At 37.1% G+C, this 15983-nt stretch overlaps 1 protein-coding gene across 7 annotated transcripts in view; it reads right to left on the bottom strand.

Annotated features, from left to right (window-relative positions):
- Nucleotides 1-528: 528 nt before the first annotated feature.
- Dcaf6 (DDB1 and CUL4 associated factor 6) overlaps nucleotides 529-15983 on the bottom strand; it is a 110952-nt gene continuing 95497 nt past the window's right edge. For all 7 annotated transcript variants that reach the window (XM_071600347.1, XM_071600343.1, XM_071600345.1 and 4 more), the window contains 5 exons: nucleotides 8626-8764; nucleotides 6760-6916; nucleotides 6099-6187; nucleotides 4179-4284; nucleotides 529-980 (listed from right to left, as the gene is read on the bottom strand). In XM_071600347.1, coding sequence (XP_071456448.1) covers nucleotides 916-980; nucleotides 4179-4284; nucleotides 6099-6187; nucleotides 6760-6916; nucleotides 8626-8764 — 556 coding nt within the window. In that variant the 3' untranslated portion in view covers nucleotides 529-915. The remainder of the gene's footprint in view (nucleotides 981-4178; nucleotides 4285-6098; nucleotides 6188-6759; nucleotides 6917-8625; nucleotides 8765-15983) is intronic.

Raw genomic sequence — 15983 nt, forward strand, 5'->3', positions numbered from 1 at the left:
TGCAGTGGCGCACACCTGTAATCCCAATGACTTGGAGGCTGAGGCAGGAACACTGCAAGTCTGAGGCAGGCTTAGCAAAACCCTATCTTAAAATAAAAAAATAAAAAGTTCTGGGGATATAGCTTAGTGATAAAGTTCTCCTGGCTTTTACCCCCAGTACCATCCTTCCCCTCAAAACAAAACAAAACAAAAACTCTGGATGGTCAACAGCTTACAGTGAAATCTGGAATTTGGAAACAGAGGTAAAAAACCAGAAACCAGCACCTTCAGAAGCAGCTTGTACCCATGCTGCTTCAGTGACTGAGTGCACCAGGCACCACTGATCATGGGAGGACGACCCACAGGCAAAGACCAAGGGCTTTGAAAAGAGAAGTGAAAAGCCTTTAGTGTGATTTTATCAACCCACTGAAGTAAAAAAGGAAAATGTTATTAAATTTAAAAAGAATAGAGAAAGTCCTTTTTCATTACAGAAAGATTAGAAAAGGCAGGTAACAGCAAGGCATTCAATAAAAACTCCATTTTAGGATGTCTTAAAACAACCAACTTCTTTAATTACAAAGCGACAAACATGCAAACGGCAAGTGTAGAAATTTATTTGACCCGCATTCTCCCTACAATGAAAAGGACCCTCCGCACTGTCCTGAGCCCCCTGCAGATCAGGGAGCGTATTGCACCTTGTCTTCCAGCACTCCTCACACACGGCAGAAAGCTGTAAAAACATTTTGTGTTTTGTTTTACGCACTCTCCCAAATTCATGCACACACTCACTCCAAACTAATGTTAGGTCATCCCCCCAAAGGGGAAAACTCCAAAAACCATAACCTTAAAATTGCACTAAAGTTCTGTAAAGAAAAAAATATAATGAATGTCTTATACAAATTCCAGAACATCCAAGTGCTTGCCAAATAGAGGTGGTTACTCCTCATCTTCATTTTCATTCTCCTGACCAGAGCCTTCTGATCGGTCACCCTCCGACCGGTCTGGAAAAAAATGGACAAGACAATCACATAAAGAAATGCTTTTAAGGGGCTGGGGTTATGGCTCAGTGGTAGAGCGCTTGTCTGGCACGTGCAAGGCCCTGGGTTTGATCCTCAGCACCACATAAAAATAAATAATAAAATAAAGTTAAAAAAAAAGTTTCCCAACTAAGATTAAAAAAAAAAAAGAAATGCTTTTAATATTAAAACTACAAATATTTTTCTACATAATTCAGAAAACATATGTAAAACCAGTTCACAACTGTATGTAGGTAAGTTTTTAATTTTGCCTCTGAAGGTAAATAAAGATACGGCACCATGAGACTAGGATATGCACACAGCTCTTCCCTGCCTGCCTGCCTCCCTCACTCCTTTTTTTTTTTTTTTTTTTGGGTACTGGAGATTAAACCCAGGGGTGTTCTAACCCTGAACTACATCCACATCCCTTGTTACTTTTTATACTGAGACAGGGTTCTCCTTAAGCTGCTGAGGCTGGCCTCAAACTTGGGATCCTCCTGCTTCAGCCTCTGAAGTCGCTGGGATTACAGGCATGTGCCATGGCACCCAGTGTGGACATTCACAAGAAAGCATAAGTTTTACATATACAAAACACAAATATTAAACAAAAACAAAAACAAAACTTGTACAGATCTTGATATATTTGAAAACCACTGCAATTGTGTAAAGCTCTTGGCCCTCGCCTGTCTCCTTGGGGCATGCTTTGGCCTAACCCTTTACTGCGGACTCCCTGACTTGAAAGCGGTAGCATTTCCTCTTTACCCTGTTTCCCCATCTTCATCTGTAGTGTGGCAACCGAAGAAACTTGATGAAGCAGCCCACAGACTTTGAGATGGCTGATGCTGCCTGACAGCAGGTTATTGCCTCTGACATTACTGCTAGTACCATAAAAGAAAAAAGAAAGAGTTCTTTGACCTACTTGGTTGCTGGGTGAAAATCTTATTGTATGAGGGCAACAGTAAAAACGAGACCACAGGTAGGTGAATGGTTGCAAAGGCAGGTATCTTTTGGAGGAGAGTAGACATCATTTGCTGATGGAGCGATCTGTCAAATAACTATGAGTTCTATTTGATGATAGGTACTGAAAACCCACCACACAAACAATGGCTATTGAGATCTCCAAGGTCCACAGGTATAAAGGAGAAATATCAAGAGCTAATGTAAAATTTTACGTTAATATATTTAGACTCAATCTTAAAAACATGGAGAGGTAAAGAAGAATTTTAAGCAGGGGAGAAACCAGTCTGGATTCTAAAATATTCTAAGAGCTTAGAATGGTCCATACACACCATTACCTTTTTCCAAAGCTTCTCAAAGCTCTTAGAGGATGTTGGAACTGCCTTACATTTCAAGAAGTGGCCTAGAAGCCAGATGTGGTGGCATACATGATCCTAGCAATTTGGAAGGCTGAAATAGGAGTGTGTCAGTTTAAGGACAGCCCCAGAAACTTAACAAGACCATGTCTCAAAATTAAAAATGAGCTGGGCGCAGTGGCTCATACTTGTAATCCCCAGCAGCTTGGGAGGCTGAGACAGGAGGACTGCAAGTTCAAAGCCAGCCTCAGCAAAAGTGAGGTGCTAAGCAACTCAGTGAGACCCTGTTTCTGAATAAAATACAAAATAGGGCCGGCGATGTGGCTCAGTGGTCGAATGCCCCCCAGTTCAAACCCTGGTACCACCAAAAAAAAAAAAAAAAAAAAAGGGGGGGGGGGCTGGGGATGTAGCTCAGTGATAAAATGCCACTACTTTCAATCCCCAGCAACACACACACACAAAAAAGGAAGTATCCTAGAAATTTTTAGTCAACTATTATTCATGAGAATAATTTTGTTTGTCTCTTTAAAATACAGAAGATCACACCCTACTCAGATAACATGAATCAGAATCTTTAGGGGATAGAATCACATTATTTGATTATTTATAGTTTTAAAAAGCCCCAGAGGTGATCTGATGAGGATCCTTCATTAAAAAAATCACAGCTGTGTGGGAGTGCTGGGGAATGATACTGACCAAATTATATTGTCATATTGTGTAGATGCATGAATATGTAAAAACAAATCCCATCAGTATGCACAACTATAATGCACCAATGAAAAAATGTGGAAAATAAATTTTTTAAAAATCACAGCTGTAGGAGGATGGAGCTACTATTTAATTCCTTGGACCTCCCAGGAAGTCTTCTGAAGGATTACAGTAAGCAAAGGAAGAAATGTGGCCTGGGATCAGATCACCAGAGGACTGCATGCCTTAGCGACCTGAATACGTCACAGGGAAGAAACGAATGGGTCAATGAAGTAAGGGCTTGGAAGCTGGTTTCAAATTCAGGCTTTTGACATTTATTAGATGTGTGATCTGGTACAAGTATTAAAAATAGAGTACTTTGTAAAGGGTTGGGGCTGAAAGAGGATAAATCTCTGAAATGATTACATAATACTTAACATATATGTACTCTATAAATGGTAGCTATTATTACTAAACAATCAGTCATATCTAATATGAAGAAATCATGAAACCAGTGAAAAGAGATAAATACTATTTATAATGAATACTGAACTTTTTCTGTTGTTGTGAATACAGATTCTTCAATTTCCTCTTAAATCTTAGCTGTATTATATGGATTTTTGCTTTATCTGTGGCTCTGAATCTCAGTTTATAATATAAAACAAAAAAATTGAAAAAAAAACACTAAACTATCTGTTAAATCTTAGCGTATTACAATGCTTTTATCTGGGCTGTTTTTAAATAAATCTATTAAAGTATACATATTTGGTTTATGGTACAGTCTGTACTCTGAGGAGAAAAAAAAAAAGGAGCTGATAAAAGTTTCATTTTGGGGCTGGGGATGTGGCTCAAGCAGTAGCGCACTCGCCGGGCATGCATGCGGCCCAGGTTCGATCCTCAGCACCACATACAAACAAAGATGTTGTGTCCGCCGAAAACTAAAAAAAAAATAAATATTAAAATTCCCTCTCTCTCTCTCCCTGTTAAAAAAAAAAAAAAAAAAGTTTCATTTTGACCATTTTTCAATATAAATCACTGCTAAAAGGTCAAGTGTTCACAGAAATCCTAGTTAAGTTGCTTTCATTTTGTGATATTAAGGAAATTATATAAATCCCTTTGAAGTAGAACTTTTAATAAGATGTTGTACAAATATAACAATATTAATAGAATAGTAAACTCTTACCAGCTCGGATGTGATTCAGAGAGGCTAACATCCTCAGCATGAAAGAGGCTGGGACGGTGATGGTGTTTCTGGTTTCTTCCAGCATCAGCTCGTTGCGGGTTATGACCTACAGGCAAGGTAAGCAACCACGTTGACAGAGTGGCTATCTGCTCCCAGAAGATGAAGGAAATTCTAAGAAATTAGTAGATCCCAGCAGGAATGATTTCATTTGCCTTTCAGCTACTCAACAGCAAATAATTAGTTCACCTTGTATTTAAAGGAGGAAGATCAGAGAACACTCTTTTAACTGGCAGAAAGACTAAGAGGAAATGTTGTGACTGCTTAGAATGTTCAGAGTTCAAATGAGCTCTTCAGTGCTGGCTCGTGTCCAGATCAGTCTTTGTGCTGATTTCTCATTCAACACAACGTGTTAAACTGTTATCCCTAGTCATGTACGTGTATCCCTTGAGAAGATGCTATTCTGAGACAAAGTAAAAAAGAAACTTTTGGGCAAGCTTTGGCAATAAACTGAGTAGCAAGAATAGTACCCAAATGCATAATATTCATGAATAGCTACGGACCGAATGTGTAATCATGAGCAAAGGGAAGAAGAGGAATAGTAGAGTATGTGGTAGGAAAAGAAAAGGAAGAAAGAAAGTGTCAGAGAAGATGTAATCTCAAAAGTTCCCCTATGATGTAACAACCGTCCCACGTTCATCAGGGTTGCCCGTGGGCCCTGTACAGACCTGTCCTGCCTACCATTTCCATCCAACTGAGATGCTTTGTCTACATACTCTGAGGTTCATGCACACTGACGGTCCATCTACCTTACAGTCTCTTGGCATGTGCGAAGCCTTGTGCTCAAAGCTCCTCTGCTCCTCGTCTAGTTCCCAACATCTCTGGGGGAGACCTCCCCTTCCCATCTACCATATTTACCAGCACAGTGTTCCAGCTTCAAAACAAAATGTATACGTCTCCGATACTGATCCCATTATAATCTAGTTATTTGTTTATATGCCTTTCCAACTAGACTTTAAGTTTTATCTTTTTAAAGTCAGCACTATGACTGACAAATACCATGTAGTTTATAAATCTCTATACAATGAATATCAGCATAGGCGGTAGCTTGTGCTGTGAACCGTCCATCTTGGTAAAGTAGTGCTTTCCAACTTACACTTTTAAGAACAGACCCTCATTTTCCTAAGAAATCTCATACAAAAACCCACAAATAAAAACCCTCATTAAAGTTCGGGAGGAGTTCAGTCTTCCTATCACCTGCTTTTTCTCCCAATTCCAAAAGAAACTGAGAGCTTTACAGAACTTAGTTTGGAAATTTCTGCTTCAACAAGAAGCTAAGGAAAATTTAAAATACAGTAATTAAGGAAAAGATTCTCTAATCATTTGTTCTGTTATCAACTGATTCCAGAGGAGACCATTTCCTTTTTTTTTTTAGTTTTTTTTTTTCGGTGACACAACATCTTTGTTTGTATGTGGTGCTGAGGATCAAACCCGGGCCGCACGCATCCCAGGCGAGCGCGCTACCGCTTGAGCCACATCCCCAGCCCCGACCATTTCCTTTTTAAGAAAAACAGAAAATGTCTATGATTAGGGAGGGTAGCTTATAGTGCACAATTATTTTTAAAAGGACAGAATTTCTTAATGATTTTTATCATAATTAGCACACCAGCCAAATCTATTTGTCTTAAACCACGACATACCTAATCTGATAGTACTAAATTTCAATAATATAATTACAAGACACCATTTTGGTTTTAACTCTCTAGTCTTATAAGCATGTTTTATCTTAATTTTTCTTTATAAGAGTTTACCTCATTAACTGCATTAACTTGTTTTATGTTACTAATAAACTGCTTTTTCCTTAGAATAGCATGCTAGGAACCAATTAAATATGGCCTATCATAAGTATAATAAAAATCTTACTTCATCAGCAAGTTTTCGGTTAAAAATCCTTGACTCTTCTAGTGGTGACCAGATTTTTATGTCATAATCTATGCCAGATGAGGCTAGAACTAGAAATAAAATGTACATATTAGTATAAAGCTTAGAAATATGCCATTAATTCAAGACATGAACATATGAAGCATATATATAAACAGCAAAATCCAGCTTGAAGGGATACCATACCTGTTCCTTTGCCTGTTAATTAAGAATATAAGATAATATATTTTGAAGATCTCTGAAAAGTAACCCTTGAATAAAACTTTAAGACCATTTTGAAGTCCCTTAAATTTCTGCTTATTCGCTGCTGTATTGCAAGACACATGATAAGGTCAAGCATAAGAGTAAGCCAATGCTCTTTTGCTCTGGTAAATTAATTCAGATATGTGAAGATTAAATAGACTTCTAGGTTCTTTGGATAATGCCAAGTTTAGTCCTTCCAGACATCTATGACTGATGAGATCAAATGTAGGAGAGCTACTAAAGACACTCTTAACCTGTTTGCTTAGCCATTCTGCTGCGGCAGACTGTTGGAAACGCAAGCATAGCACACTCAGCTCCAGAGGCACTCAGCAGGACACTCTGGGGGATGCTCGCATTGTACAAAACCAGGAGAGCACAGTGCTGAGGAATGGCGCCTTACTGGGGTCAAACGGATGTGGCTGCAAGCAGTTCACCACATGGTTATCCGCTTCCAGAAGCATCAAGTGCTCGGCTGTATGCCGATCCCAGATGAAGATGTGGCCACAGTCGGAGCCACTCATCACAAAGTTAGCACCCCAGAAGTTGGCTTCTTTTATCTAAGGGTTTAAAAAAGTGAATTATAATAAAATTCAAATTAAAGATACCAAAACAAGATCTATTCTATTCTTATGTTAAAAAAAGAAAGAAAGAAAGAAATTAGCTTGGAAAAACAAAAAAGTTAAAAACCCGAAGAATGCCTTGGTCTTCCAGCATTAAGTCATTAGCAGGGATAAGACAGAGGCAAGGTCTGCAAGGTGCCCCTGACAACAGACTTGGCTTTGTTGGATACTATTTTTATAGCACCCGAAACACTATTTGGCATGGAGCAGATACTTTTCTAATGACTGCTAAATGAATGAATGGGATTTCTGGGTTTTGGCAGTATAATAGAAATTTATTTATGTGTGTCGAACTCTCAAAATTGTTCCATTTTTCGCTTTATAAAACAATTAAATGATTCAAAGAAAAAAGAAATTGTCAGCAGGTGCAGTAGTGCATGCCTGTAATCCCAGTGGCTCAGGGGTTAAAGATAGTATGATCATGAGTTCAAAGCCAGCCTCAGCAATTTAGAGAGGCCCTAAGCAACATACTGAGAGACCCTGTTTCGAAATAAAATATAAAAAAGGGCTGGGAATGTGGCTCAGTGGTTACACACCCCTGGATTTAAAATTCCCTGGTAACAAAAAAAAAAAAAAAAGAGAAAGAAAAAAAAAAAGGAAATTATATTTAACTAAAGGAACAAAAATACCATTCTTTTTCATTAGCAATCAGAAGCTTATACAATTCAAGATCTTGGAAAATATAAACCTAAGTACATTAATGAAGCAATAAGAAAAAGCAATATGAGATACTAGAATGAATATAAACAAACACAAGAAGGAATACAACGACATCTTTTGATAGACACATGAATGACTCATCACAAAAACCTTTGAACTTCAGATCAGGATTTTAAAAAAACATCTTTTCTGCAGCTGCTACTATGCCATGTTTGGTGCTTACTCAGAAGAGGGGGGCCAGCTTTGATGGCACTTGGAGCTACTGCTGCATTTAATACTTGTCTTCTTTTTAAAATCCCTTTCCCTAATTATTTTCATCTAAAATTTTTACCAGAAAAGTGAACAAAACATAAGCTGGTTACTGCTATTAAGGAGAATCCTTTAAAAAAGTGATTCAACTGTTAGTATTGATGATATCCACAGAGACAACCAGCTTATTATTTTCTCACCTCAAAGTTAATTTCTACCTACATCCTAAAGAAAGCAGGTTAAGACAGATTCTGTCATAATACATGATGGTTCCAAGTAATAGTTTTATTCAAAATCCTGAAAGGCTCTATTACTAAATGTCATAATTAAAGTAGTTTGTTTCTATTCTGTAATCAACCTGGATGTCACAAATCTAAGTTCTTCTTTCCAAATCTAACAAAGGTGCTAATATATGCTTTAAAAAAAAACTATAGCAGGTTTCCTGGTAGACATCAAGTACGAAAGAGCAAAAAAGAAAGTAAAGCCATAGCAACCTGTGTATGTTATAAGAAAGATCAATAAATATTTATTCAGAAGGGTAGAATTTTCTTATAAAAATAATGCTCTTCCATAATATGTCAGAGGATTAAAAGAACCATGTTTGAATAAAAAGGTAACTGAAGGTTCAGTGTTATACTGAAACCATGCTGGCCATGTAGGAAGACCAGTCATTTTGGGGAAAACGTTTATATAATGAAACTGCTATTTCACCCAAGAACGCCAGGAGCATTTGGTACCATTGTCCTGGAGTTGCGATGACCCTTGTAAACCATCTTTACTAGAGGCCTTCTAATGTTCAAAGTATCCAGTTCTTCCATTTCTTTCCTTTCTTTTCTCCGCCTGAAGAACTCCTGAATGCGGGCAACAGCAGAGCGCCTGTGTATTAGTATTAGAACAAAACAGAAAAATTAAAAAAAAAAAAAAAATTTCACTGGGCAGTTCAGAACGACAATGAGGAACTTCATAATACAGTGACTCCAAGACATACTTACATATATTATTTCAAGAATGCACCCCCAACCAAAAGCATAAAAAGGCAAACACAACAGTGAGACTACATCAGACTAGTTGAGTTACTATAACAAAATATTTTAGTTAAGAGGTCACTTAGAAATTTGGTACTCATTGAAAAAGTAAAGGAAATAGCATGCGACACACTGGTTTTTTAAAAAGCTACCTTAGAAAATCAGAATACACACAAAATTCATGTGCAATTTTACTACAAATAAAATATTTCCTAGTCAACATTCTCTATCCTCTTCATATTAGGAAAAATAAAAAGTGTAAAGAGAAACCAAAAGAAACTACTAGTCAGACATAATAGCAAGTAATAAACTAATAGTTTGAGATTTAAACATTGTTTAAATATGTTCCAAGAACAGACTAGTCAGGAAAAAGAGAATAAATATTAATACATAAGGAATAAAAAACTTTGAAATACATCCTTCTATATGAACTCCACACAGGAGCAGAAATCTGGAGCTACTAACACAGATTTACCCTCCTAGGAAATGAGGCAATGATGGAATTGAGGATTCAACTCTTTAAACTGATTTACTTGTAGAAGAAACTCCTCCTAACTTAAGGTATTACATAATAATTTTGTAGTTTGAATTTGTTACTTAAAATATTTTTATTTTGACATAACAGAACAACAGTTTATTTTAAAAGCCTACAAATCAGAAAGAAAAACAAACTACATAACATTAATACACAAAAAAATGTTCAGTTTCACTAATAATAAAATTAGCAACAAATTACTCTCTTTTTAAATTTACCCGATTGAAAAGATTTCCCCATCTATCAGAGTCAAGAGTGTGGGAAACCATGCCACACTGCAGGAGTTTCAAAGATGTTCTACCATCAAAAGAATGGACACTGACTTATCCTAAACACTCCACTGAAGGACAACATACACACAGGAAGGCCTAAAACCACAGGCCCACAGTTTCCCCCATGGGACAGGCCCATCTGCCAGAACCAGCACTGGCAGACAGAGCATGACAGAAGTCCACATGCCTTCATACCTGCTCCTTTGAGGAAAAAAATTGTCTTTTCCCTTAAAGAAAAACAATTTACCAACTTAAATTTTTTTTAACCATGTGTTGATTTTGCTTGTTGGTGATGTTTAATTAAATGGAATCATACAATACATATTCTCTTGTGTCCATTTGTGTGTGTGCGTGTGTTTGTGTGTGTGTGTGTGTGTGTGTGTATCGGGGATTGAACCCAGGGGTTCTTAACCACTGAGCTACATCCCCAGCATTTGTTTATTTTTTTTATTTTGAGACAGGGTCTCACTAAGTTGCTGAGGCTGGTCTTGAACTCACAATCCTCCTCTTAGCCTCCCATGTTGCCTCCCACCAGGCCCAGCACATGTCCAGCTTCTTAGCTTCATCCGTGTTGTTACATTTAGCTGTAGTTCATCTTCTTTGCTGTAGAGTATTACTTTGTGTAAATATATATTAATCCATTCTACCACTGGTGGATATGGGGCGGTGGGAAAAAAGTGTGGGAAACCATGCCACACTGCATATTGGGCGGTAAGTTTTGATTACTGTTCATTATTATCAACATTTGTTTGTCTTTTGGTGAACATATTTACATTTTTATATTGGATACATACCTCAAAGAGTAAACTACTAGACACAGGATGAGCATACTTTTCAACTTTTAATAGATATTCCCTGTTTTCCAAAGTGGTTGTACAAATTTAAACTCCCATTAGCATGTATTAGAGTTTCAGTACAATCATTTTTTAAGAAAAAAATTAAATATATTTAAGGCTTAAAACATGTATAAGCTTTGACTGAGTATTTTACTTTGAAAGTGTAATCTGTATTAAAGCAAATATGCACATATACAGATATCTTTTTTCATCATAGAACTGTAAGTGACAAAGACTGAAGAAAATCATCTAAAATGTTCAGGTAGAAAGGACAGTTTAAATTATGACACAGTCATACCATAAAATATTTGTTGCCAATAAAAATGGTAAAAAAGATCCATAAAAAACGACATGAAAGATACTGAATTCAAGACACAGGCTCAACAATAATTCATAGGAAGCAAATGTACACATGCACAGGAAAGGGTTGAAGAGAGGAGTGAATGATTGGTAAGTTGCTAAGTGATTCTATATTCTGTACTTCCTTTTTTGGGGGGTACTGAGGGTTGAACCCAGGCGTGCTTGAATAGTGAGCCATATCCCCAGCCCTTTTATTTTGAGTTAGGGTCCCACTGAGTTACTGAGACTGGCCTTGAACTTGCCCTCTTCCTGCTTCAGTTTCCTGAAGTGCTGGAATTGCAGGCATGGCCACCACACCTGGCTGTACTCACACTTTTACATAAAACAAAACATCACACTCTACGCTATTCAGGCTAATTAGAAAAGTGTTTAAAACTTTCTCTGGGGTTGGGGCGTAGCTCAGTGGTAAACATCTGTCTGGCATGGGAATTGATCCCCAGCATCATGGGCGGAGGGGTAGAGATGGGGAAGAAGATGAAGCAACAAAAAATTAAAAAAAAAAAAAAAAAACACAATCTAACCTTTTTCCTCTAAGAAGGGAGACTATGCAGAAGGTTCAAGTTAGATCTAGTTAGATCTAACAACCAGACAGGAAGCTGACTTGTTTTAGTTTTCTAATTATCCCTTTCTGATTGGGAGGGAAAAAGTGGGAAGGATTGTGAGGTCAAATGTTCTCAAAAGAGACAAAATTAAAATGGTTGGAGATCTATCCCTTTTTTCCTAAAGTGAAAGAGATTAGAAAGAACACTATGAATTAGTTAGCAAGTGGTTAGAAGGGGTTGTAGAGGTACCTCTAGAATAGACTAAGTGCTTAGCATGCTCATGACAAGTTCCTGGTTTCAATTCCTAGCACAAAACAACAACAAAGGTGATTAGGAAGAAATTAATAAAGGAAAACCTCTTTCACTAAGAAACTAGAGTAGGCAGCAGAGGAAATAACCTTGCTGATAAGCAAAAGCTTTTAGAAGCTGTAAAGGGAAGAAGAAATTATGTGGGACAGGTTAAGAATTTATGAATGGCATCTCATGTAATAAGAATAAATGTGGACAAAATTAAGGCTGTTATTAATGAAGTGATAATAATCAATAATTAGAACTATACCAAATCATAAAGGTTCATTTGAAAGTTTTGCTATATAAATTGGTCTAATTTGCTACTTAACATTTGTTTGGTTTAACTGTCCTATCAAAGAATCTTTTTTAAAACCTCCAAGTTATACAGTTGTTATGTAGTTTAAATTAAAAAATTAGATCACCTACCGTGAAGGAAAATTACAAAAATTATAAAAGCAGGAGAAAAAGCTTTAGGTGCAAAATTTCAAACTAGAAGATACAAAGTGACAACAGATATTACAACTATGCACACAGTCGTGTAAATATCCTACTCAGCTAAAAGTTGTAAAGAAACGATAAACTCAGATGCACTGAAACAACTTTCCTAGAGGACACTTTATAAGAAACACTGAACAACAATTGAAAGGTCATTGAAAAAAATAAATTGGTAACATGTCACTTTGCAAACTGATAAAAAAATTAAATGATGTTTACATATGAAGAATACCAATTAGCAAATATTTATTAAAACTTATTTGCAAAATTTTTCTGAGACTATTTAGCTATAATCAATTAACAAACAAACAAACATGGTACTAGAAATTGAACCCAGGGCTTCATGCATGCTAGGCAAGTGCCCTACCACCAACCTGTATCCCCAGCTCCAGTTATTACTTTCATGATACGTTATGTTCATTTGGCATACAACTTAAAATCATAAAAGACATTACATGGCTAAATAAAAAAAGGAAAAGTTGGAGGTAAATAATAAAGTAATAAATAACAAAGTACATTCCAACCTAATGGAGGAAAAAATATTAATGAAAATAAAACAAAACAGCTGGATGCGCTGGCCCACACTTGTAATCCCAGTGGACTGGGAGGCTGAGGCAGGAGGATCCCAAGTTCAAAGCCAGCCTCAGCAACTTAGCAAAACCCTGTCTCAAAATAAAAATTAAAAAGGGCTGGGGATATGCCTCAGTGGTAAAGTGCCTCTGGGTTTAGTCCCTGGTCCCCACCCTGCAACCCCCGAAAATAAAGAAAACAAAAAGAGAAGTAAAAAGTTTGAAGTCAATCCAAAAATAGCCATAATCATAATAAATTCCAATTAACTGACCTATGGAGAAAGAGTCCAGAACATATCTAAAACATAAGGATGAGAAAGGCCTAAAAGATACTGAGCAAATACCAATTAAACTAAAGGTGGGACAGGTGCAGTGGTGCATGCCTGTAATCCCAGTGGCTTGGGAGGCTGAAGCAGGAGGATCTTGAGTTCAAAGCCAGCCTAAGCAAAAGTGAGGTGCTAAGCAATTCAGTGAGACCCTGTCTCTAAATAAAACACAAAATAGGGCTGGGATGTGGTTCAGTGGCCAAGTGCCCCTGAGTTCAATCCCTGGTATCAGCTCCCCCACCAAAACCAAAACAAAACAAAACAAAAATAAAAAAGGAAAGGCAGCATAGTATGTTAATCAGACAAAGCAGACTAAGGTCAAAAAGAGCATTAAATACAGAGGCTCAATTTTTGATACAGGATGGAGGGATACAAGGAGGAAGATTTGCCATGTTTGTCTCAAAAATGCATTGATGAAAACTATAGAATGCTAAAGAAAGAAATTAAGAGAAAACCTTAGAAGATGGAAAGATCTCCCTTATTCCTGGATAGACAGAATAAATATTGTCAAAATGAGCACACTACCGAAAGCACTATACAGATTTAATATAATTCCAATCAAAATCTCAATGACATCCTCATAGAAATAGAAAAAGCAGTCATGAAATTCATCTGGAAAAATAAAGAGACCCAGAATAGCTAAAGCAATCCTTAGCAAGAAAGTGCAGCATGTGGTATCATTAAACCAGACCTTAAACTATACTACAGGGTAACAGTAACAAAAACAGCATGGTATTGGCATCAAAACAGACTGGTAGACCAATGGTACAGAATAGAGAACACAGAGACTAACCCACATAATTATAGTTATCTTATATTAGACAAAGGTGCCAAAAAAAGTACAATGGAGAAAAGATAGCCTATTCAACAAATGGTGCTTGGAAAACTGGAAATCCATCAACAAAATGAAATTAAACCCCTATCTCTCACCACACACAAAATTCAACTCAAAGTGGATCGAAGACTTAGGAAAAAGCCAGAGACCCTGCATCTAACAGAAGAAAAAGTAGGCCCAAATCTCCATCTTACATTAATAGATAAAGAGAAGGAGCCACACAGGGACAGCAGCAACACAAACTAAGATTTTCAGAGGTTGAACGGCTCCTTCCTCAGTCAGATCAGGCTTCAAAGCGCAGGCAAAGCTCTGTCCCTGCCCTCCCTGGGCTGGGCTGTGTTGTGAATCAGCTGAGCCGAGAGCTCACAGAGGACAGAAGATGTCTCGTCACCATCACCAGCATCCATCAGTATGTGCACAGCTGGCTCTTGAGTGGATAAAACAACTATATCAAAATTGACTCATCCAGGAATTTCAAAGTGCCAACAAACAGCACAAGAATATCAGTAGTTTTTCTATTTTGGAGAAACATTTAAAAGAGAAAGACTGAGTGAATCTGAAGGACATACAACTAACCTAAGGAAATAAAATGTAGATTCCTGACTTATATTTTTATTATTAAAACTCCACAATCCAGAAAATTCTGTTTCTAAAGGTTCAGCAAAATTTTGTAACTCCAAGGTTAAATTAAGAAGACATAAGAACCAGAAATGGTCTATAAACCACATTTTGAAAAATACCGATTTGTCACATTTAGTAAAGAACTAGGCTAACTATAAGCATAAATCCATTAGGCAGCATTTTTAAAATATAAATCATCGATTACTTTGCCTGCTGTTTTCAACATAGTAAACCATTTTATAGAACACCCTATAGACAGCTGAAGAGGCACAAAGTATTGGTATTTTAGGTATTGTTAAAAATAGCTTGCTGGAGAACAAAGAATCTTTGGCATAGAAAAATCAAAGATCGGAGAGGACTGATTTGTTCAGACTGGGAAAAAATGACTTAAGGGTTTGCTGGGTGAGGTGATACACCCCTGTAATCCCAGCGGCTTGGGAGGCTGAGGCAGAATACCTAGTTCAAAGCCAGTCTCAGCAAAAGTGAGGCACTAAGTAACTCTGTCTCTAATAAAATACAAAATAGGGCTGGGGATGTGGCTCAGTGGTCCAGTGCCCCCAAGTTCAATTTCCAGTACTCCTTCCACTGAAAGACTTAAAAGGTAATTCAGTTGGCTTAACAAGGCTAATAAAAGACACTGTTCTAAAAACAAGACAGGAAGATGACTAGAATTACAGCAGGTGGATTTTGAATATGTAGACATTCTTTTCTATACAGGTATAAAACTCTAAACAATGAGGTTGTAGACAGCCTCCTTGTCTAGGTTTCTAATGCCTAGAATGCAGTAAGAATGATCTGGAAGGACAGCATTTCTAAAATTGTGGGATTTTCATAGGTGTTCCAGAAAATAGTTTTATGATCAAGTAAGTGTAGTCAATGATGAATTAAAGCAGGTTTCTTTGCTGAAAGTTGTCTTAGAGGTTTTATTATGCTAATTGCACCGTGAATCTCAAAAAGAGGCACACACAGTGTAATAGTCCCCAAATTTTGTCATCAGAACCTTCAGACAAAAGTCACCTCCATCTTCCCAATTTTATAGTTGAATTCTTGTTTTTTAATAATTTTTTATTTATACACGACAATGGAATGCTTTACAATTCTTATTGCACATATAGAGCACAATTTTTCATATCTCTGGTTGTATACAAAGTATATTCACACCAATTCATGTCTTCATACATGTACTTTGGATAATAATGTCCACCACATTCCACCATCATTAATAACCCCAGCCCCCTCCCTTCCCCTCCCACGCCTCTACCCTATCTAGAGTTCGACTATTCCTTCCATGCTCCCTCTCTCCCTATCCCACTATGGATCAGCCTCCTTATACCAAAGAAAAAAATTCAGCATTTGGTTTTTTGGGATTAGCTAACTTTACTTAGCAT

The sequence above is a fragment of the Marmota flaviventris genome, chromosome 12, assembly GCF_047511675.1.
Source record: "Marmota flaviventris isolate mMarFla1 chromosome 12, mMarFla1.hap1, whole genome shotgun sequence".
NCBI lineage: Eukaryota > Metazoa > Chordata > Mammalia > Rodentia > Sciuridae > Marmota > Marmota flaviventris.